At 44.5% G+C, this 25744-nt stretch overlaps 1 protein-coding gene across 1 annotated transcript in view; it reads right to left on the reverse strand.

Annotated features, from left to right (window-relative positions):
- Positions 1 to 25744, reverse strand: part of drc11 (dynein regulatory complex subunit 11) — a gene marked incomplete at its 5' end in the record, with an annotated part of 102889 nt that overhangs the window by 19492 nt on the left and 57653 nt on the right. The window contains 5 exons of the mRNA XM_083758384.1: positions 4261 to 4368; positions 12528 to 12610; positions 12792 to 12862; positions 20157 to 20255; positions 23141 to 23247. Coding sequence (XP_083614510.1) covers positions 4261 to 4368; positions 12528 to 12610; positions 12792 to 12862; positions 20157 to 20255; positions 23141 to 23247 — 468 coding nt within the window. The remainder of the gene's footprint in view (positions 1 to 4260; positions 4369 to 12527; positions 12611 to 12791; positions 12863 to 20156; positions 20256 to 23140; positions 23248 to 25744) is intronic.

The following is a 25744-nucleotide window of genomic DNA, read 5'->3' on the forward strand; positions in this document are numbered from 1 at the left end:
CCTTTAAGGCTAATGCGTCAAAAGAACATATCCATGAATCCAAGTCTCCATGGGATGAGTAGTAGTAGATAGAAGGGTGCAATCATATAATGAGCACCAGTGACCCCCCCACACACACACACACACACACACACACACACACACACACACACACACACACACACACACACACACACACACACACACACACACACACACACACACACACACACACACACACACACACACAGGGGTCTTTGATGCTACTTGACTGGCGGTGTTGAATGATGTCTTCTCTACCAGCAGGACGGTCTGTTTGTTCAGTAATCAGTAAGACATCCATCTGTCTGTCTGTCTGTCTGTGTCTAACCCACCTCCCACCCCACTGAATGCTGACAGATAGCCTGACGTCTTCCTCGGCAGGAGTCCATCTGAGACAGAGTGGACGTTAAGACTCTCAGACCTGGGGAGAGACAGGTGCTTGACTGGTGGTGGAAAACTGCTACTAGAACTATGGCTCTTTTCAAAGACACACAATTCAGTCCTAGATTGCACAATGTTATACATCAGAGTTATGGTACAGGTGGCAGCAGAACAGCTCCATCCACACTTTGACTGGAGCCTGGAGGTGAGTGAAGTGACAGACAACAGTAAAGATGGACACATGCCCACGTTAACTTTACCACTTGAACTTTCCTGAATCCCGAAGCTGTCCCATTCACTGTCACAGCCACAGGCAGGCGCAACTATATGTGAGTAGCAGCCTACACCCATACAGTATTTCGATTAGCTCTGTTTGGAAGTGGTCATTTACGTTCCCGTTCGGCGTTCACCGTGGCCCGAGCGGTGCATCTTGCCTTCGGGCCCGGTGAACATTCCAGCCGCTAGTGATTGTTTGGTTGCCTATCCTGTATTGATTCCATGTTTTTTTTTTACTCTTTTTGCATTTTCAGATTTGCAAGAATGTCAAGCGCATTATAAATAAAAAGTATTACTATTATTAATGTACCATTTTCAGGAGCCTGATAAAAATAACTCATAAGCCAAGATTGGCCGTGGTAATTTTGACCCACTGGAAAGAGTCCAGTTGAGCAGGAGAAGGAGCATGGTGGGTTTTCCACTTGTTTCTTCTGAGGGGATCACCACCCGCCGACCCTGACGCAGAACTCACACCGGCAGCTGGCTGAGAGAGTTGAATGTTCACATGCACCGACATTCACATTCACAAAATGCAATAAAAATGGTCGCGTCGCTCGTAAATAAGAGAACTAGCTGTGCTCCGGTCATCCGAGGGGATCAAAAAGAGCAGCTGCAGACGGCAGCAGGGCTCACAAGACAGGGAGGAGAGAGGTACAGACAGTACAGACATGCAGCGCTAGTCTATGGCAGCTCAACTTGATGTATACATTTATGTGTAGAGCAACGGAGTCAAATAATGACATCATTACTGATTTGACTAACCCTGTATACAGCTCGTATAGATTCTCTTCCAAACTGTGGAAGCATTGGCGGACTCGTCTGCATGTTAGACATTGCAAACCTGTATTGTATTTGTATTTCTTTTCTACTGTACTGTATGTCTTTTATCTGTGATATAGATCTCCCTGGGTCTGAAATAAAGTATTGATTGATTGATTGTACAACTCATACATTTTAGTTAAGAAATAGAAAATGTAGCTGTTCAAACTACTTGGATATATTAATATTCTTTCAGAGCGAACATCTTTTACTCAAATCTTTGCCTCTTGGGGGTCCCTGGAACAACATATTTTCAGATTGGGGTCAGAGGCTAAATACATGTAATTTTTGGGGTCCTTGACATGAAATAGTTTGAGCACCACGGACATAGAAACATAGGGTTTTCAGAAAATGTATAAGACATTTTGTAGAATCGAGCTCAGGTCTAAATGGGATAAAATGATGCGGAAAAGGTGTAGGCTGAAGCTAAAAGCTTATTTTGCCTGCCCCAATTAAGTAGCGGTGACACCCAACACCTCTTCAGTTCACAGTGAGAGGCAGGTCACCACAGAGCCACCATGACGCTGCTATAGGGTCACGCACAGTCTAAAAGGACACACACGCACACACACACACACACACACATACATACACACACACACAGGATGAAATATTAATGCCACGTGCCACTCTAGGGTTTCTGTGTTTTGTCTGTGGCATCGCTGCAGTTCCATGCGTGACCTCTTGACCCCGTCATAGAGGTCAGGAGGAGGCCACCACCGGACCGGGGACCAAAACGCTTTCATAGTGAGGGTCAAAGATCAATTGCGTGTCAACCGTGGAGTTCATCTTTGTACTAATGCACTGAATGAGATGAGATGGACTCAAACGGTCGTCTGGATGACAGTGGACGTCACACCATCGAAAGTTAACAGCTGCCAACCAAGCTCAGTGTCCGCCCTGAAACTGGGAGGTCGGGGGTTGGATCCCCGGCCGGGTCATACCAAAGACTGTAAAAATGGGACCCAATGCCTCCCTGGTCAAATCAACTAATCAAATGATTCCCGAGCGCGCGGCACGGCTGCAGCTCACCGCTCCAAGAGATGGGTCAAATGTGGAGAACAAATTTCACTGCGCTAACGTGTGTGACAAATCGTACGACTTTGACTTGGTGCCACCTCTCCATTGAACTCAATGGGCAGAGGTCACTCGTTCCAAATTATGATGTGAGGAGATCAATAGTGTATCGTCATCATGTAGTGAAATGTTGACATTGTGAACATGACGACATGTTTCACATCATCTGGCATAAGCAGCAGAAATAGATGAGTGATTGTCCTCATTTGACTTGCAATGAAACGCGAGATAGAAATGTCATTAAATGGGGTCCGTAGACTAATGCATGTGAAACTGGGGGTCCTTGAAATTAAATTGGTTGAGAATCACTGCTAGAGCCGTAAAAGTCTTCTCTTATGGGGGCCCCTGACATATCTTTTCAAATGGGGGTCCATGGGCTAATTAGTGTCAATATGGGGGTCCTTGACATGAAAAAGAGTGGGAACCAGTGGTGTATAACACTGTGCGACGTCTGTTCTGTTGACGACTGCGCTCACAAACTTAGTACATGAGTCTTTCTGGTTTGTTTGTCATGCACAGTTACAGCAATAAAGAAATTAAACTTTCTGAGTCACACAGACTCACTATAGCACATTTTGTCAATTAAGATGGCTGCATTTTTAGCTGTGATTTGCAGGGTTAACCGCAAGTACTGTGGACTCGCATGTAAGCAGTCTTCTGAGACATAACGATGGGACCCCCACCAACCCAACGCGGATTCAATCATGCATACACGCAAGGATGCACGCACATACGCACTCGCCCTCGCTTGCACACACAGTCACATACACACACACACGCGCACACACAGTAGGGATTCCACCCTGGTGGGTGAAACATTCAGTCCGTGTTCATGTAGGCCACAGAAGATCTGCTTAAGATTCATTACAACCAAACCGGACAAGGTTTGTGATGATAAATGGGTCATAAAAGGAAAGCATGCTATAATTATGGACTGATTTACATAGAATCTGCTTCACTCGAACAGAGCATTGCGTGCATGCGGGCGGCCCTGCATGTGGACTCGGGGAACGTTTCATGTGAAACAGTTGAAACATTAACTCAATTTTGCTCTCAAAACTGTAGCCGATAAAAGAGACAACTGGGAAACCTCAATCCAATGGAAAAAACATTTCCATAAAGAGAGAGATGAACGAGTCCTATTTTATGTTAGCTTGTAACACACACACACACACACACACACACACACACACACACACACACACACACACACACACACACACACACACACACACACACACACACACACACACACACACACACACACACACACACACACACACACACACACACACACACACACACACAGTGTCCAGGTCTTTTATGCTTCTTGGAGGTGTTGAATGATGTCTTCTGTACCAGCAGGGCGGTCTAGTGTTTGTTCAGTAAGACTGTCTCTGTCTAACCCACTCCCACCCCATTGACTGCTGACAGATTGTTTTGACGTCTGTCTGTCAGTCAGTCACAGAGTGGACTTTAAGAATACTGTCGGGTGGAAAAACCTGTGTGTGTCCTTGCTGTCTCAGGCAGAAACCTCTTATCTCCATATTTTAATTAACGCCTTACTGTACTTGATCATTCTTCAGCAGATCCGCAATCACAAAAAAACGTCGCGAAGTGGCACGCTTTGAGCTTGTAGATAGGTGTGGTGTGTAGTAGGTGTGTGTGTGTGTGTGTGTCACTCACCCAGGGGCAGGATGGCGTACAGGGCAACGAGCTGCCTGACGTCTGACAGAGAGGGCATGGGTTCAATGCCCGCCTGGCGCAGGGTGGTGCCCAGGTAGTTGTACTCACCTGGAGAGAGAGACGAGAGAGAGGAGAGGGGTGTTGAAGAAAGGAGGTGAGCATTGACCCATTAAAACTGGGAAAGCAATAGACAAAATGTTTCAAAAATAGCAACTCTTAAACGATTGGGTACAAACAAATGTGGAGATATAAGATTTCCAAGTTAATCTGTGTATGATTCATGTAAAGACTTGTGGCGCACACACAAACACACACACACATGCGCGCGCGCACACACACACACACACACACACACACACACACACACACACACACACACACACACACACATTCTTTCCTGAGGCTATATAGTTCATGGAAATCCAATTTCTTGGTAGTCATGCCATCTCTGTCGAGTCTTACCATTATGCATGTGTATGACATCACTCTGATGTCACAGCAAGAATGGACAAGTCTCTGCGTTGCTCATTCAGTCTATTAAATCATTATTATATTCAGTCTTTCCATAGCCACTGGGGGCAGAAAGACCGGAACAGATAATAAGGGGCAGGGCGGTATACACAGTTGTGAAAGTTTAGCTTTTCACAGGGAGGTTTGCTGCTCAGCTGCTGATTCATTCTTGAATCACTGTTTGGAACAGACATCATGCCAAGTGAATGACTGTCCTATAGCTGTTGTTTCCCAAACATTGGGCTGTTGGGTCACCACCCAACAGTGGTGAGAAAATATCTCCAAATTATTATAAAAAAAAATATTTTTCTGAAATGTTTTGAGATTATAGGTCTGCTATTTTCATAGGACTTATAAGTGATGAATTAATAGTGTACATTATTGTACATTTAGCTACGTCTCACAAGGCAGAAAGACAATTGGGACGAAACCAACCGATCCGTTAGTCAAACAACAACTTTGTTGGACTTTTATCAGTAGTATCTGTACCAGTGGTTCTCAAACCTTTTGTCAAGGACCCTCCGTGGCCTAATGCGTACCACACTGGAGGTCCTTGAAATTAAAACAGTTGGAGAAGCACCGCTGTAGACGAACGGCACGCAGACTCTGTTATAGTGGACTTGACCTCTATGGGCTAAAACACATTCCCCTTTCTCATGCCAAACACAGTACAGCTGGTAGCTGGGGATGAAAGGCCTCCTCAAAACAATGGGAATTACAGACAGACAAAGCAGATGAGAGATCAGAGAAGAGACGAGACGAAGGGACGCCCCAAGATTATTACACATGAATATCGTTGATGTCAGTCAGAAACATATCTCCAAATTTGTATGTGTTTTCATAAAAATAATAACGAGTCCATAAACTTGGTTCCGTGCAATCTTCAAAAGCCTTACATTGAAATGGAACAGTTTTGGACATTCAGGGTTTCCACCCGACAGCAACAATATCATGAAGACATCAACGCCCCAAGCAGGGACAGGGAATAGATGTCCGTGTGTGTGTGTGTGTGTGTGTGTGTGACTGAGTGTGTGAAAGTGTGAGAGTGCGAGTGCGAGTGCGAGAGAGAGAGAGAGAGAGAGAGAGAGAGAGCAATCGACATGAACATGACACGATGTGAGAGAGTGAGTAAAATGAACAACATGTCCCGATAATCGCTCACTGTAACACGAACACCACCGGGAACAAGAGATGAATCCACAGCGGGGAAAAAGAAAATACGTGGAGCGTGGAGTGCTTGGGAATAATGAAAATCTGAATGAAAAGAAATGAAAGGGCACCACCCTGAGACAGATTGTCCAGGGACGGGGAAGCGTGCAGCCGTGCACGTCGTAAAGTATCATCATAACATCGGAGGAGAGAGAGGAGGAGCGCAGTCCAATACATATTATGTATGTATCCATGTATGAATGTATGTAATTGTATGTTGTCAATGTTACATCATGTGCCATTTCTAATTACAGGAGACATTTTCGGAGCCATTGTCAGACACGAAAGTTCTGTTTTTGGGGAAGTAAAGTCACTGCATCAATATTAAACAAACTAATATAAAAACGGATCAAACAAGCCAAATTGTCAAATAACATAATAAAGTGGTAACAATTGTGAAAATAGCCCTTTTAGTGTGTGTCACGTTGTGAAGTCCTCAGTTCAAATGTGATTTGGGGGGGGGGGGTCCTCAATTCAAATATGATTATTTTGGGGGTTCCTCTGCAGTTCAAATATGATTTTTTTTGGGGGGGTCCTCAATTCAAATATTATTTTGGGGGATCCTCAGTTCAAATATATTTTTTTTTGGGGAGGGGTCCTCAGTTCAAATGTGAATATTTTGGGGGGTTTCTCAGTTCAAATATGATTTTCTTTTTTTTTGGGGGGGGGGTCCTCAGTTCAAATATGATTCAAAGAGAGAGAGGAAGAGACAGAAAGTGACAGTCAAACGTCAGACAAACGAGTTCACCATAGAGACCGTTGAGCGTACGATGAGAAACAGACAAGACGCATGGAAGAAAAAAAAACTCAAAAAATCAGTTGGAAAAATATGAAAATAAATGCAAACAATCTTGACAGTGTCCAGTGGCACCCCGAGCTACACGCATGAAGCACTGTGTGTATGGACAGAGCAACCTGTTCACAGCAAGAGCACACACAAAGATCACAGGAAGACACACGTGTGCCGAGACATGGAAAATGGAAATGATGGGCGATCGCATGAAAATGATCAGAAACCGTTGCACCGATGCACAGCAGTGAGTCTTAGAGAGAGAGAGAGAACGGACGGATGTACACCAGAGAGATTTAAAACTCCCTTGTCCCTGGAACCAGATGTAACACACACACGCACGCACTCAACACTACATGGCAGGGAACAGCAGAGTCTTCTAGCAGAGTCTTCTCTCCTTACTTCCAAGGCTTCCTAGTTCCTACGGTCTCAATAAAAAGACGTGAAGGACAAGTAATAGGGCTCGGACGTCTCACTTCAAAAGTTCAAAATACAAAGAGAGGGAATGAATCAGAGCTGATGTAATGCAGACTGCATGGAAGAGAGATGTCACAACTAAAGATGTGGGAGGGAGGGACAGACAGACAGACAGACAGACAGACACTCGTTATTGAGGCCAAGTAGGCATGATTATTATGGTTTTAAATTGTTTTATTGGTTTTAATAGTTTTTTAAAGCAGTAGTTTAGCTTTTATTTGAGTGAGTGAGTGAGCGAGTGAGTGAAATATGAGGTAGTCAGGAACAAGTTCCAAAAAGTAAAAGGGGAAAGTGCAACCAGCATAGTCAAGCTTGCACAGGCCATATCTCCCTTCTTTCTGCTAGCGAAATGACTCATTTTACAACAATGAAAATCCCAGTTCAGGCCTACATTACGTCAATGGCTGAGTGAACTTGGAACAAATAATCGATAATGGAAAGGCATATAAACCTGCCAGTAAGGAAAATGCTTATTATCTTGACAAATGGTTTACAGAAATTAAATGACTCTACTCAAAAAGGAAGCTCTTCTTAAATCTCTACATGTTACTGTAGGTTTTTCTCCTAAGTAAACGCAACACATTGTATTTCATAAAGGAGTGTGCAGCCTTGGATGAATTGTAGCCGTTTGTGCAATGGCTGCCACATGACGTTACATTCATTGAAGATGCAATGCCACTGTACTGGTACCACCCGCATAGGGTCCATTGGGCCACACAATAAGTAGAGAGAGAGAGAGTGCCGCCGATGGGGGGGGGGGGGGGGGGGGGGGTGGAACAGCATGCCCGCGTCACCCATGCAGCGCTCAAGACTAGAAATACATGTTTTCAATGAGGGCAGTGCAAATATCAGCAATTTGCAACATGACAGCGACAACTAAAGTCTCTGTAATGTTTATGTCATACCATTACTAAAAATCATACTTGTGTGACGTGAGGGGCGCTCTTATCATCATATCACATTCCGTGCTCAGCCAACAAAATCATCACATTCCGTGGTACACACAGACATAAAACAGGGTCACCCAGCTGCAGCATTGTGCTCTTTCGAGACGTCAATATAATAATATCGTTTGCAAATAGAACACAAGTTATCTGAAAATAACCTGTGATAAATAGAACACAAGTTATCTGAAAATAACCTGTGATAGATCTTCTTTCATTTGTCTAAATCGATTATTTTATTCAACTCCCAGTGCATTCCATGAATTTCCGGTACAGGGTTTTGTCGCTATTAGGCTCCCTATAGCCGCACAGAGTCACCTTTGTTCTGGCCCCATGAAATTAACAGAGTTGTTGCAACTCCCTCATCTAAATAGCTCTGATCAGGGCTGGGCTGGGGTTACCATGGCAATCATTTCGCCATATAAGGGAAAGCAACAGGCCTTCCCGATTGGCCGACCCAACACACCGGCTTTGTGGATTGGCCAGGTTTTGGGCTGCCACAACATCATAAGTCCAAGTGTCCAAGACAGGACGCCATTGTTTTATTTTACAGCTCAGGGCTTCCATTCATCCTTCTTCAACCGCTTATCCGGAGTCGGGGTCACGGGGGACAACAGTTCCAGCAGAGAGCTCCAGACTTCCTGTGTTTCTTTTAATCTATAATGTTCCCGGTGGTTTAGATGTTTTGCTGGACGGTCCACCTGAAAGGAGGGCCTAACAGGGACAAGGACCATGCTGCCGTTGCACTGGGGAACAAGGTGTACTCGTTTGGGGGCTACTGCGACGGGGAGACCTACACCAACGACAGGGATCAGCTCGAGGTGCGCGTCTTCAACACGGTGTCTTTGCGGTGGACGACGCTGCCCCCGGTGGTGACGGCTGAACGAGGGGAGCGCCCCCAACAGGTGCCCTCCATGCGCCACGGCCACACCGCCGTGCTGATAGACGGCGTGATCTACATATGGGGCGGGGTCCCGTACTGCAGTGCGCTCTACGCGCTCAACGTCGACACCCACCGGTGGTGCAAGCCGAAGATCTATCAGACCGTGCCACGGGCGAGGTACAAGCACACAGCCTGCGTCCTGGGCAAGGTCATGTTCATCTACGGAGGATTCAACTGGACAGGGTGCACAAACGACATCTACAAGTTGGACACCGTCACGATGGCCTGGTCCTTGATCCACACCGGAGGCACTCCGGCGCCCGTGTCGTCCTGCCACTCTGCCACCATCATCGGGACAAAGATGTTCGTGTTCGGGGGCCTCGGGGACCGGCTGCACAACAGCATCCGAGTGTTCGACACGGAGACAGACTCCTGGCTGAAGACGCCGGCAGTCAGTCGCAAATATCACTCCACCTTCGCCTACAACGGAGAGCTCTACATATTCGGCGGCTCCCACAAGGACTGGGTCTTCAACGATCTGTGGAAGTTCAACCCGCTGACCTTCTCCTGGACGAAGGTCGAGCCCAAGGGCAAGGCCCTGTGTCGGTGGATGAGGGGCATGTGCTGTTGCATGGTGGGAGACTGCATCATTCTCTTTGGCGGATACAGAGACTCCACGCCGTCCCGTGACCTGTACATCCTGGACTTGAGTCCGAGTCTCAAGACGTTATGCAAGCTGGCGGCCATCAAGCACGGCCTGGAGCGGTCGGAGCTCCCACATAATATCAGGTGGGAACTGGCGGCGATGAGACCAGAAGCCGTCAAAAAAACTAAAGGACGAATTATAAGACGCAAGTTGGCATACTGGCGCCGTGCACAGGATATTTGCCAGTGACCGGTGCGGCGGTTTATATGAGATTAGCTCCACAACAAGCATACATCCGTTTGTTTGGGAGCTCATCTCATAATCTCAAAGTGAGACGATGGAATACAAAAGCATAATATGCCTCTGCAGACATGAAGATTTGACCTTTTAAAAAAAAATCACACCCGTGTGAAATGAGGGGCGCTCTTATCAGTATACATCATCATACATCATCTCATGGACAACTGAATTTATGTGATTGGTTACCCGATTTGCTCGTCTACATATGACGTAAAGTTTCCCTTCATTGTTAATGGGATTTAATGTTTGTGTTGCCAAATTTAAGTCATATTTGAGGCACATCATTTCTCCTTTCATTGTCAATGGCAAAAATGAGACGTGTGGGGACAAAATATATATATAGGAGGGGCAAATAAAAAGCTCTGGGAATTAGGTCACCCCGCTCCCATCTTGATAACAACAGGGAACGGAAATATGTCAGACTGTACGTTAACACCAAAGTCCCCTTAACCCAAAAAGACTTGATTTGAAAGGCCGATTCTACAAATGTCTTCTAAACGGGGACCGCATTTAAATCCAACGGAGCATTAGTCCGAGATGCGGACGCATCTCGGACTAGCGTCTGCTCCCGTGCTTGCGGTTATGGTTAGGTTAGGGTTTGAGGTGGGTTGTCGTTTGTCGGACCAATGACTAGTCTAACTAACGTACTGCACCCCTTCTAAACTTGTTGCTATATCAAGTGGTGCTCTAAACTTCTTTATGTCAAGGACCCCCAAGATCACATGTATTTGGCCGCTGACCCCATCTCAAAATATGTTGCTCCCCCAGAAGCAAAGATTTGATTTAAAAGATGTTCGCTTTCAGATTTACTGTACATATTCAAAGATTTTCACACTTTTTCAAAAACAGCAAGCTTGTAGATCTGTGAGCTACACTTAGTATATCTGCTATTTTTGAATAGCCAGAGTATAAAATAATGGATGTCGGAGCCATAAACGAATGACACTGACAAGAAAATAAAGACAAACTAAATAATATAAAACAACAGACTGCATTCATCTGTAAATAATGGTGCTCGTTTGCTCAATGTTTCTTACACTGATGTACAGAGATAAACATATACTTACTGTAAATATATACCTTCTAAGTTTCATAAATAAGTGCATTTATGTATAAATGTTTATACTGTTTTATACTGTACCAAATTGTTTTTGGGGGTCCCCAAATATAAAAAGAAAGAAGGAAAAAAAAATGGCCACATGGCCAAAACATTATCCGGGGGTCCACAGCCAAAAACGTTGAGAACCCCTGCTGTACAGTACAAATCGGCGACTAAATTACTCCCGTCCTTTTTGCACAGTCCTCATTGCTTCTTTGCAGAAGGTAAGAAAAAAGGTGTCCTGCCAGCGCCAAACAATTGTATGTATATAGTCTTACACCTTAATTGCCCGGGGTTATTTAACCCATTAAATTATAGCGCCCAGTCGATTTATAGCAACGGAGCACTTTTACCGACGGACCGGATATTGTTCCGGCTGTAGCAGCTATATGCAGCCAAACCACTCTAGAGGCGATCGGCAACAACGGGAGGTAAGAATAAATCTATCGCGACCAGCGACTGGACAGCGGAGGTCCGTCTAACACAGGATCTTTTTTTATAATTAGATGGGATGATTTAGATCGTGAGTTTTAAGAGTTTTAGGTTTTAAGACGTTTTAAGATTTTCGTTGTCGTCGGCTAAACAGGGGGGGGGGGGGACATTTTCGATGACGTCTCACTGTTGTGCAACATTGAGGATTGCGCAACAGGCGCTTCCAGGCTGTGGAGCGATGCGATCCGTTTTCATATCAATAAAATTCATCTTTTGGATAAAACTTCGTCTTGAAAAAAATCATGATACGAATTTGAAGTCACCCCACACACACGCACACACTCCGGCACTGCCTACAGCCAGGTGTGGCTAACGAGAGACAGAACAGAATGGCCCATGATCATGCACAGACGGAGCTGACAAAGATAGAATAGGAAGAGAGACACACAGTGAAACGCGGAGCAGAAACATCTGAAAAACAAGAATAACTAATAACTGCTATGGTTGGACCCTCTGGGCTGAAGACGATCCTCAAACATGTGTGTCTGTTCTGCATGATAGTGTGAGTCTGGCTGGAGTTAGAGCGTGCACATGCGTGTGTGTGTGTGTGTCCCCGCTGCGAGGGAGGTTTGACTCCGTTCAAGTATTTAGTTATTACAAAAGATTTAAAATCACACCGGTGTGAACTGAGTGGTGCAACTTTTTGATAAATGTTCCAAGGGCCACTAGGCGGAGCTCTGTGGGCCGCATTTGGCTACCCCTGCTCTACTGTACTGTAACTGTACCGTCAAACCCGAAATCATACAGTTAATGTGTGTGTTAGGCTGTGTAACAGTGACACTTGGTGGTGAAAACCAAGCAAACGCTATTTTCGTGCTCAGACACAGCCAGTGACACACATAGCCGTCTATAGGAATGGTTGCACCACTCAAAAACGTGATACCCAACGGAATGGTGTGTGCGTGCTGAAACAGTACCAATGTAATCCGACAGCTTGATGTTCATTGGTCGAATCAGGATGCCCTCTAGTACCAGCTCTTCATACAGAGACTCCAGAGACCTGAGAGAGAGAGAGAGAGAAAGAGAAAGAGAAAGAGAAAGAGAAAGAGAGAGAGAGAGAGAGAGACACACAGAGAAAGAGCGTGAGATATGGATGGAGAGAGAATGTGAACAGTCTGAACATGTGTCTGAAACAGAGCACACACACACACACACACACACACACACACACACACACACACCTGTCTGCTGTCAGGTCCTTCTCTTTCTTCTTCTTTCTCTTAGTGGTCTTCTTACTCTTCTTCTTCTTCTTCTAATAAAAAAAAGAAAGTTTCAGCAATGAACCCGTTATACTGTACATACTGTATGAGATCAAAAACAACAACACTACAGCAGTGGTCCTCAAAGTGGGATTCAGGCCCCGGGGACTCCCAGGGGTCATCATAGCTTAGTTTTCATTTAGTTTTCGTCAGTGAAAAAAGGTTGTCAACCTTAGTATGTATTAGTCGACAAAATCAACTTTTAACATGCCTCTTGGGCACACAAAGCTTGAAAACAACTGTTCAGTCAATTCAACAACTCAGGATTACACAACAGGTCGTTTTGAGGAAGCAATCCGATTGGTTGAAACAACTTTCTAGCCGTGCTTAAACCACGATAATGGCACGGCTAATCAAAACAAATAATTCAGCCATGCTTTTCTCTCAGAGCGCTGCAGACTCGGTGGCTAGGCTAGCTAGTTTCTTGGGACATTTGTGATCGTAGTGGCTTCATCTGTCATTTGAAAAAAAAGTTTTAAGGGTAACTGTTGTAATATTGCTTAAGTAACCACTTGAACCCTATATACACTTTGTTTAGGCATAGGTACTTGCCCTTCCCTCAACACCAAATCTCATTACCAAAATAGCCGAACTACAAGCTTGCAAGCTGCCATTTTACACTGAATGTTTGCCTATGACATGCCCAGAATCATGTGGTTAAAATAAAATCACTTAAACTGTATCCACTTAAACCCTATACACTTTCCCTCAGGGATCCATACATGGTCTGCTCCTTTTTCCCCTCTACACCAAACCTCTTCAAGCTCAACACGACACCATCGCAAGCTTGTATTATCGGCTATTTTCTTTCGCTGAACGAGAAGAGAGACGCCATGATTCCAGTGGTCTGGTCAAGGAAGGGTCCACTCTCACACCGTCAGTATTAAACTGAGGGGCGATTCACACTATGGTCCCGGGTGCGCACTCGGGACCACTTGGCAGATGTTGTGGTAGTGTGAATGATGCGTACCGTTCCCGGGAGCGGATCGCCCCACCGTCCCCGGGACCGCATGGGGGGAGGGTCTCTGGACCGTTGCAGTGTATTCAGATACGGATCGTTCCAATGTGAATGCATGCGTACCTAAAGAAGGAAGTGGACTGTTTTTTTTAAAGAACGTGACATAATCTCTAGTCGACGAGCCAAGTGTCAACAAAAAAAAACACAGCCGCTGCACGATGCGTAACACCAGCGCATTTCTCAACGCCGCCCTTCTCCTGTTGAATCTGCTTATACGCGCAGCACCGCAGTACGCGCTGATCTTATTCTGCGGACTACACGTGGCTCTTGGGCTTTGCTTGGCACAGTTTCTAAAGTAAAACAAAATAATAATGCTAAAGTAGAATCCATAGCAAACTAATACACTGGAGCACAGAACTGACCGACACAGTGAATAGCAGGCAGGCTGACAGTGAAGTAGTATAACGGCAAAAAGCCAAAGAGGCAATGCAGTGTGTCTGGATTTATTTGAGACAATGTCGCAGAGTTGATGGTCAGTGTCCGGGCACGCCAGCCATCAAGCAAACCGCCATCTGGAGGATTAAAGTGTGTTATGCAAGTGTACCCGGGTGCGCTGTTGTATCTCGGGCAATGTGAATCATGGCCATCGGGGACCAGGCAACCGTATTCGGAAACGGTTCCAATGAAACGGATTCAGTCCGTCTCAGTGTGAATTGCCTATAACACGCTCTGTGTTGTGCTGTGCAGTCTACTACTGGCCCTTAGGGGTCTAGCTCTGTACCCTCAGAGTTAAACTAACACTTTGGGTTTGTACTCTCCTGGGGTCCTCAGGGGTCCGTTTTTTCTCCCACTCTGTGACTGATATCCCAACAGACTTAGTACTAGGAGAGCATTCTTCTCACATCCATGAGAATTGGACAGCAACCAGCAATGATTTTCATCCATTAGACAAGCAGAAAGCAATAAAAAACATGACCCAGCGCACGCACACAACTAGACACATGTGTACACCCATGCTATAAAGAACATGAACACATACACAGACACATGCAAAGAGACGTATTTAAACACACAATATGTGCACACACACACACACACACACACACACACACACACACGTCTTAAATCCTAACCCCATCGGTCTGCCATATCAACCTGTCTAGTGTGTACTCTACTGTATGTCAGAATTTTCTGTCTCCACCACGGACGCCCAGTCTCTCACGGCCAAACACAAGGCACAGACCAGACGTTCTGCATAAACAGCGAAACGTCAGCGCGCGCGCACTTCCACTAAGAGACACGATGACAGAAATATAAATGGAATACATGCGAGAGAGAGAGAGACGGGGAAATGTAGACCAATCCACACGCAGTACATCACAGAGAGTAACAACGTGTTGTTTAAGCATGTTGACTCAATCCTGTTTTTCTGTTAAATATTTACAAGGAAAATGTTTTTATTTTCCTGAAACACATTGCGAATTGATAGAGATATAGCAGGGGACCACCCTGCCGGATGGGTTCTGGCGGCATTGTGTTACATTACGGAGAATTGCATTCCATCTGATTCCAACAAGGGAATCGTCTCATTTCGGGTGGAAACCTCATATGTCCATAATTATGTTGTTACTTTTCAGTATATTTTAACCCATTTTGACCTGAGGTCGATTATACAATGTTCTAAATATTGACAGTTGTCTGAAGAACCAGTGGTTCTCAATCTATTTCATGTCAAGGACCCTAAAACAAATATATGTAATTGGCCGCCGACCCCCCCCCCCCCCCATCTCAAAATATTTTTTTATCAGGGACCCCCCCAGAAGCAAAGATTTAATAAAAAATGTTCGCTGCAAGAAAACTAAGCCGTACAATGACTAATACTAAGACTGAATATACTGACAATTTAAATGAAACAAATGTTAGGAAGGGACTAGTGGACAAGAGACGCAGTATAAGTAAAAGACAAGTCATTTTACACTAGCCGATCTAAGTGTAAAAACAGTCATTACGATGGCCTCAATTCCCCACCAAAATACATTTTAGTCGACTAAATCAACTGTAGATTTAGTCGAATAAAATCTTATGATATTTAGTAGACTGAAACATTCCAGGTGACTAAAATGTGAGTGACTAAATGAAAACTATTCAAGAGACTATGACTAAAACTAAAATCAAAAATTGCTGCCAAAAACAACACTGGTTGGATCTTATAATCAGTTAGAGTAGTACACAGACAATGTAACACGGCCCCTCCTGCCCCCTCTTCTATCCATCCATCAATCAATCTTTTTTTGTGCTTTTTACCCCCCTTTTCTCCCAAATTGTCACACTCTGGTCTGAGTGAAGGTAGTGTAGGCCAAAATTGGCACTGAACCAGCTCTCAGAATACTCCCAAAATGCTCAAAAATGGCAAAATACCAAAAATAGCAAGCAGTCTTTTCTATACAAAAGCAATCTGTTTTTATTTCACCTTTGCAGAGTCCACAAGAAATGGACATTCAAACAAACCAAACACAAACGAGGTATTTACAGCCCACTGGCCAGGTTGGCTCTTTCAAGGTCTGCTCTGCTCCCTACAATCCTACGTTGATTGCAGCAGTGGCAGGTGCTTATAAAGGCTAGGCCCCTCCCATTTAGGCCAAACCAACCCCGGATTGATTCCACAATCGAACCAGTGCATCAATGTCCAGAGACATCACAAATCATTCATAAGTCATAACACACATTTTAAAGTGTCACATACTACTCTATAAATGATTCCCATTATATAATCAAAGTCAAGAGATCTCTAAACACAACCCTCCCACTGTTGGCATGTTCCCCACACCCCACAGCTAGTAGTTGGTAGTTGCTCGCTTCAATGGAGTCACCAGTCAATTTAACTTTAATAAAGCATCACACTATATATATATATATCGTCAAAATAACAAATATCACTCTGCAATCATAAATAATAATTAAAAAGTTAACCATTCAGTCCCAGTGGCAGGTTGAACTGCCACACAAATGTAGTAGTTTTTGCCATTTGATTCCTCCCCACACACATTTTGTGTCCTTTTGTTGTATACTACTGACTCACGTGCCAGTGAGGAGCCCCCACAGGGAGGACATACTGTTGTATCCTACTGACTCACGTGCCAGTGAGGAGCCCCCACAGGGAGGACATAAGAGCCTTGTCCTACTCCTCCCCCCCCCCCCCCCCCCCCCCAACACTGATATCACTGTGAATGTTTTATATTCCTGAATGTTGAGTTCATCAGTCAACAAGTGTTTTACTCAACAATCGATGTTAAGCCAACATACTTTCACTCATCGTGACCTCTCCTCTACATCGTGGCCTGTGGATGAGGGAAATGCACTCAACTGCTGTAGCCAGAGTTAAGGAACCTCTGATGAGAGAGGGGGAACATTGTGATCAGAAAACAAGCTCAACACAGCAGCTGACTCAGTGCCTGGGGAGACATGGACACGCTGCCTGGCGTTCTCCAAACTAACAAATATGTTTTGTGTTTGCGTACTTTCAACATGTTGACCATAAATACGCCCTGCAGCTGAGTCGTCTAGTTTCAGTAAGTCCAAAATAAGGAGGACGTACTGCACGCCCCAAAGGGAGAAACCCGTGCTCTGTCGAGGAAAATATTTAGAGATGTGTTTCAATCCAGGAAAATGTGTCAATATCTTGGTCTGATTTGTTATTCATGTCATGTGCTTTTATATTATCAAAATATTATGTTCTACCAGTGCCTAGAGATACTGTATCAGTATCGGAAAAGTATACTGTACCGGCCCTTATTTGCCTTTGCATATCGGTATCGGCAAATATGCCAGTCTAACCACCGATCCGACACAGGGGTAAGGGGTTGACACTATGGCAAGTAAAACAAATGTTGCGGCATGTGGAGCTTGCTTTGTAGTTGCCCAAACTGCAAGTGCACATATGAGTGAGAAGTCTGCTATGAACACAACACAAGATATATAGCTAGAAAGCTATAAACACAACACTGGTATCGGTATTCTGTATCGGTATCGGTTAACACAGAAATTGTGGTATTGGGATTGGATCAGGAACGGAAAGTGTGTATCGGGACATCCTTAGTTCTGCCCAGCATATTTCATCCACAGTTCATTAGAGACATAGCCTTAACCTTAGTCCTAAGGCTTATCTTTATAATACATAATACAAATTTATTTTGTAGTTTGTCCAGACACTGTGTCTAGCAACATATCATATCAACATATAGTATCAACATCACACACATACAAACAAACATATTTATCCATCAACAAGTTGAGCCATTTTGGCAGAGAGTCAGGATAACAAGCCAAAGCACAGTTTGGCCATAAAGAGTCATTTATGGCCAAACTGTTAATCTGTCATAATGTGGTGTACAGTATGTCGCTTTGACCCTTCCTCTAATCAATCTTAGTGTCACCGTCTTCTGTAATCTTGATGTTGGAGATCCATGAATTTAAACTTTGTTGCATTTAGTTACTAGCTCTGAAAAAGAGCTTTTCATTTAACAGACTTGGATGGTTAGAGCGGTGCGATTACATGCAAAGTCAATGCAAAGACGAAAATTGCGCAAACAGGCGCGGCGCGACCTGGCGCACGCAAACTGGACGAACCGAGGTGAATATATATACATTCAGGTCTTAGTTCAGTTCACAGTTTTTTTTTTTTATGAACTAGTTCATTTCATAATTCAAAACAACTAAAGAACTAAAGTTTATGGTTCCAACTATTTGTTATTTTTCGTTCTTTTTTACCCCTTTTTTTAATTATTGCCACAACCCATAGCCATAGAACCGCAGACTTTTTTCCTATTGGGAATGAAGTCCAAACCATAAAAAATAAATGGTATTAATAAAGTGACAACTTTTACAATATCTCCATTACCATTATCCAAATTAATTCCTTGTGTGTTATATTTAATCAAACAACACGTTTATCTCCTCAGTGTTTGAGTTGGGACATGTTCTGTGTCTGCTGACAGGATCATCATGCAGTTAGATGCGCGCTGCGTGCTCCAGTGAAATTGTACGGCTGAGAAAGATTAGTTAATTTGTGTCGGATAAGGGTTTATTGGTGGGTTTTCCGCTAGAAATTAGGGTGTGTTTTAGCGGGGGGGGGGGGGGGGTTCGTCCGGAAGGCTCTATGGAAACACTCACTCTTGAACGAAGTTGAACGTGAGAAAGTGACGCTCACACACGGCAGAAATGAACGCGTTCATCACGCAGAAATACAGTACGTTCAGTTCACGTTCACCCAAAATATGAACGTGTTCGTGAACGACCGTTCTTTGAACGCGTTCAGGGACAACACTGTCTGATGGTATAGAGCACCGAAATCTGACATCAATATCGGTAGAGGGCGCAAATCCACAGGTTCATGTACTTTTTATTTGCATTGTATTCCCCATAGGGGGATTTTAGATCACCTCATATAAGAACTGTCTTTGAAAATTAAACAAGTCATCCTGGCCTCATATGGATATGTACTGTAGAATCAACTGACTATGAGAAAACGCTAATGTTACTGCTGCTGAATTAGTTCACTAGAAACAGACTGCACCATATATGAGTGACTGACTGTTGTAAACGACACAGAGACACCTCCCCAACAATAACTCAGAGACAGCTTGTTTATTTTTGGACCACAATGATTATATGACACGATTTTAAGATGACCCCATGTTATTCTCCATAGAGAAATTAGTATATTATATATAGCCTATATATAGTGAAAAGAAAAAGTCAAGTGTTCAGTAAACATAATTATTTGACACTGTATAGAATTAGGTTTGGAGTTCACAACACACACCCCCCCACTGCCTTTCTCAGTATTCTGCAACCTTATTTTATTTTTTACAAGCTATTTTGGCACGTCACCCTTGGACTCTCCATCTCCCTGTCAACAATTCCAGTTATTTTGGCCGAAACCACAGAATGCCAAGCCAAGTTCCTCTTGCAAACTGCACATACTCGTGAAGAAATAAAAGATAAGAGAAAATAAAACCCTGTGTAGAGTTTGATAGCATGAAAGGTACTTAGAGTGACAGCTTATATGTCTGAGACTGTGGAACAGACTAATAATTTGTGTTGAAAGATTTAAAAAAAAAAAGCCTTTTGGAGAGGAGCTAGTCGTTCCTGATCTAGGATGAGTATAATCTGAATTCAAATGTCTAGGAGAGTTGAGCAGGCCATGTCACAGTAAAGTTCGGCTCATATATAAATCAGGCTTTATAAACCAGACACAGATAGGGGTCTAATTGTCTGGGCACAATCAAATTATCTAAATCTAGTCGACTCCACAAACACAATTTATTCACCTTCTTGATGCCCTTCTTTGGCTTTTTCTTTTTCTTCCCCTTGTCTCTATCCACGGCCAACTTGAGGTTCTTCAACTCCTGCCTCATCAGTTCATCCACCTTGAAGACAAAAAACAGAGATACAAAGAAAGCCTGAGTGAGACAGAAGCCAGAGACGACGAGAGCTTAACCCATTTAGACCCGAGGACGATTCTACAAATGCAGTGATGTAAATAGGTTTTCAATGCAATGAGTCCCGGGATGCAGGGAGGGTCTTTTAGATGAGTCACAAGGACATTTTATGAGTCCCACTTCCAACGACACGTTGTGAACTTGTAGATCTGCTATTTGCTATTTTTGTCCAAAAGTGCCCCCTTACGGGATTTCAGCCCCTGCCTCCCTAACAATCTCTGCACGTCCCTGATACTGACAGCAAAAAAAAACAGAACCTACATTTCAACACCATAATCTTTGATTGAGTGGTGATGATGATCGGTTTGATTCCCTGCTTGGCCTGGCCCGGGGCTCAGGTCTGGGCAGAGAGTCAAACCTCTGCCGGAGACAGAGAAATTACTTAACCACTAAAACCCTATTTGCTTACTGTTGTTGACCAGAATGCCCCAGGGGTTTATACTAGGCTGCATTCTTCTTCTTTTTTTCTCCACTCTGCACCACATATCTTTGGAGAAACTGCGTTGTGAACATACAGATTGGCCAGGAAAGCGTCTGTCATTTTAGATTTTGACCATCATTTTATACTTTGGCTATTCTCTATGAGCACTGAGGTTGTAGATCTGGAATTTTTGGAATAGTGAAAATGTGTGCAAACCGGGGGTTCCGTATGCATAAAACACATGTTTTTACATGGGGGCCCACGGGCAGATATCATGTTGGGGGTCCTTTCCTTGACATGAAAAAGTTTGAGAACCACCAACACATTTTTCATAAAACTGTTATAGGATTTAGAAGACATTTGTAGAAGCAGATCATCGGGTCTTTATGGGTGAATGTCCGTCCCCCGAATAGGGATGCTATGGTTCATGTGAAAACTCCACTGAGTGCTCATATTTTGCCCCTCCTCGCTCGGAAAGGAGATTACACACAGGGCGGCTCGGTGCATTGGAGAGGAGATTGCACACGCGTGAATCATTCACAGATGTCGTTTCATACGACGCACACACGCAACCAGTGACCCGAGAACCCCACAGGGGCACCCGTCCATGATGAGTTCAATGTCAAGGTTGCTTTGTCCTGAGAGAGAAATGTGCCGTGGTGTAAAAATGTGTCGGTATACATTGTATGTGTTCATAATTTATCAAATATTCGGAAAACACATTATAGACATTAACCCATTAAGACCTGATTCAACAAATGTCTTCTAAATCCTAAAAGCTTTCTGAAAAAAGGTGTTTCTATATCAGTGGTGCTCAAACCTTTTCAAAGATTTCCACACAATTTTGCAAGAATAGCACGCACTATATCTGCTACTTTTTCAATAGCCAAATAAATATAGCTTTTCCATTTTTAATGGTTTAAGGAATGACGTAAAATATGAATGAATTAAATTAATTCAGTGGCATCAAGAGAGAGAGAGATAGAGAGAGAGAGAGAGAGAGAGAGAGAGAGAGAGAGAGAGAGACAGAGAGACAGAGAGACAGAGACAGATCGAGATGTGTTCCAGATCACGGTTCCAGTGCTTGCCTGGACGTGCAGCTGAAGGTAGCTGCTGATCCCAGAGGAGAGGTGAGACTGAGGGCAGACAGGTTCATGGTCTACTTGTCTTACATATGCATCCATGTCGGTGGTCTGCTCAATAATACCACTGATCTGACTCTGGCGTTTACAACAAAAGAAAATGTATTTTGCCGAGTTGGCCTTTAATTACTTCCATGACTGAGAACTTTGCTCGTAAGCGCTGCACAGTTTGATTCGAGGTACCTCTTTAAAAGATTAGTTGACCGATTAACAGATTTTACTTATTTTCTATCAATTACACACCCCATGAAGCCTTGAATTCATGGAGATTTTATTGTTTGTTTTTGTCGCATTCCTGGGCTATAATTTAATGCCTGGCGGAGTCTCCTACCGAGTCTCCTATTGACTCAGGAATCCACACAAAAACAAATCTCAATGAATTACATTTGGGTGTGTAATTGATAGAAGTCATTTTCTTATACTACTCCCAGAGTAATCTAGTAAGAGAGTGGCGACACTAGCGTTGACTCCCATTGTAACAATGGAATGCGGAAGTGCTCATTCTATCTCAATGGGATAGTTCCAGCCATAGGGGCAATGTTTGGAACTATAGCCCATAGAGCACCGAAATGCTGACGTCACTGTCAGTAGAGGGCGTCAGTCCCCAGGTTTGTGTACTTTTTATTTGCATTGTAATCTCCATAGGGGGATTTTAGATCGCCTCGAACTGTGTTTGAAAAATAAACCGATCACCCCGGCATTTTCACTCATATGTATATGAAGCATCGACTGAAGGTGGAAATGTACAAATATACCCAAAGAGTAACACAATAAGCGTTAGAAATGAGTCCCAGAGATTTAGTAGGGGGGTGGGGGGGGGGAAGTAGGGGGGTGTGTCATATGTCTATGGACTAGTAGATATAATTTGATATAGACCAGTGGTTCTCAAAGTGGGGTCCAGGGAACCTCACGGTTACTTGAGGGGGTTCCTGTAACTCTGAGAGTGTACAATTGGAACCATTTTGTATTCCCTTACGGGTCCATTTGTACGCTCTCAGAGCTGTGGGGGTCCTTGAAATTAAAATGTTTGAGTTGAACCACTCACATAGAGACAGATGAGTTTCACCAGAGGGCTCAGTGCCGCTGAGCAGGCAGAGGGTCAGACATGGACAGGGATGGATGCACTTGGTTACTGGAGGGATTAAACCTGTGACCTTGATGCTTGACCTGGTGCATACTTCATTACCTGGAGGAATGGAGTCATCTGCCGTGTGCGCGTGTGTGTATGCATGTGTGCCTGTGCGTCTCACCTGAACTCTGACCTCATCTTCAACCTCCTCCCTCTTCTCTTCACGGACCAGCTGGGCATCGAACCTCTGCAGGAAGTTCTGGCTGTCGTCACGTCCCTGCCACACATCTGCACACACAGGAACCAAGTCACACACACACACACCTCCATGACTAAGCTGAGGAACTGAGTCACTGGTGTCAGGGCACAAAACAACCTGTTAGTCGATATGACAAACACTACCGTTCCCAGGCAGACAGACAGACAGAGAGAGAGACAGAGAGACAGAGAGACAGAGAGAGAGAGAGAGAGAGAGAGAGAGAGAGGAGAGAGAGAGAGAGAGAGAGAGAGAGAGAGAGAGAGAGAGAGAGAGAGAGAGAGAGAGAGAGAGAGAGAGAGAGAGAGAGAGAGAGAGAGCAACAAGGGGAGAGGAACTGGAAGAGGGGGGAGGAGAGGAAGAGACAGAAAGAGGATAGAGGAAGGTAAAAGGGGGCGAAAGAATGGAGAGAAAGAGAAAATAAGGCAAGGAAGTGATATATAGACAATAGGAAAGACTACAATTGAGAAAGAACGAAAGCCAGAGAGAGACAGGGAGAAGGAGAGAGAGAGAGAGAGAGAGAGAGATTGTGTGCCTCAAAAGCAAAAGTGACACGAGAGTCACTTTGTGCCACGCTATGAGCTTGTAGCTCTGCTATTATGTAACAAACCACGGGTTGGGGGTGGGGAGGGTGTCTTGAAATGAAAAGGTTTCACTGTTCTGCCACAGTCAAAGCGTGCTTCCAACCGTGGTGGAGCATCTTGGACGCCATCCCCAAAAAAGGTGCTTGCTAATCCCCTGCACCTAGTCCAATTCCCAGCCAGCTGTGCCCAGGGCCTGCCTTATAATATAAAGCCTGATTTAGAAGTTGTACATATTCATAGTTGTCTCCACCAGGCCGAAGGCATGTGGGGAGAGTATGTTTTGCACTCCGTCCGTCCGTGTGTCCGTCCGTCCGTGTGTGTGTCCGTCCGTCCGTCCGTCCGTCCGTCCGTGTGTCCGTGAGCAGCTAATCTCGGCCACCGTTAACCCGGTCGATGCCAAATTTTGCACACACACTCCCTGGATGCCAACGATGAACCTCTGCCCCAAACTTTCCAGAACGGCCTGTTATAGCGCCACCAGGAGGCTGCTTTGTGCAAAACAAGTTTTTGCACAGTACACCTACAGATTTTGTCCAAACATCACACAAATTGGTACACAGTCTCTCTAGAGCCATTCAACGAAACCGGTCATTCAGATTTCTCACACTCCATCCTGATTGGTTAAGATTGGCTTCCAAAGTTCACAGGAGTGCTCAGTTTCAAACAAAATGCTGCAAATCATGAACACATCGCGTGATTTCCCTGAAATTGTGCACCCACATTCCCACTAGGCCGAGGACGAAATGCCACATGAACAATTTCAACTCAGACTCAAGGTGGCGCTATAACTGGCCGAAAAGTGTTTTTACCTCTAACTGCACGGATCTGTGGATAACTTTGTATGCCAACTCCCTAGAGGCCAAGGAAAAACCTTTGCCTGGAATTTTTCACATCTGCTCTTTATAGCGCCACCAGGAGGCCGACATATGTAAAACACATTTTCTATTATTACTCCTTCAGATTTTATCCAAATTTCACGCAAATCGGTATACACTATCTCCATAGTCATGTGATCAACACGGAGCGGCACCATTTCCCATCTTACATCCTGATTGGCTAAGATTGGCTTCCAAAGCTCACACGATTCGTCCATTTCGAAAAAAAGGCCACAAATCACAAACACAGTGTGCAATTTCCGTTAAATTATACACGCACATTTTCACTAGGCCGAGGACGACATGCCACAATTTTTTCCTCAAAATCAGCCTCACGGTGGCGCTATAACAGGCCAATTCCTGTTTTTAGCTATAACTGCATCGATCTGTATACAACTTATGTATGCACACATGGAAAAACATTGTACCTCCTGCATCCCTCGAACACGAACCTCCGGCCCAAATCTTCCTCAACAGCCTGTTATAGCGCCACCATGAGGCCACAACCTGACCTGCCCTGGTGGAGACCTGTGCCGATTGGCACTTTGTCTAGTTTCTACTGTACATCTGCTATCTTTGGTGCACGACAAAGTATAAATCAGGGGTAACGGGTCTTGGAGGCACAAAGCTGTTAATTTAGATGAGGAAGGGCTTACACCAGAAGCCAGAACGCAGATGTCGTCTACTCCGGCGGTTAGTAAAACTTTATAGCTCAAGACCCAAAGTTACATGTTTGCCTGCGACCCGAAGTAGTGAAAATAGCAAATCTACAAGATCACTGCACCTAGATCCGTACCACATTGGGAGATTGTAGATCTGTTTGTACTAGTGTGAGACAGAGAGACAGAGAGACAGAGAGAGAGAGAGAGAGAGAGAGAGTATTGCAGGTGTACAGCATCCTGCGGCGAGAGAGAGCACATTGTCCTCTACAAGAGGCTCCCAGGAACCCACTTCCTGGTAGGAAGCCTCCACTTCCTGCGAGGCGGCCTGAGAGCCAGGGAGATCTGATCAGGATCAGACAGGTGCTGCTGGCTCGGATCCCTCAACAACAACAAACAACTAAACTAAAC

Source organism: Protomyctophum parallelum (genome assembly GCF_964188405.1).
Source record: "Protomyctophum parallelum genome assembly, chromosome: 23".
Classification (NCBI taxonomy): Eukaryota; Metazoa; Chordata; class Actinopteri; order Myctophiformes; family Myctophidae; genus Protomyctophum; species Protomyctophum parallelum.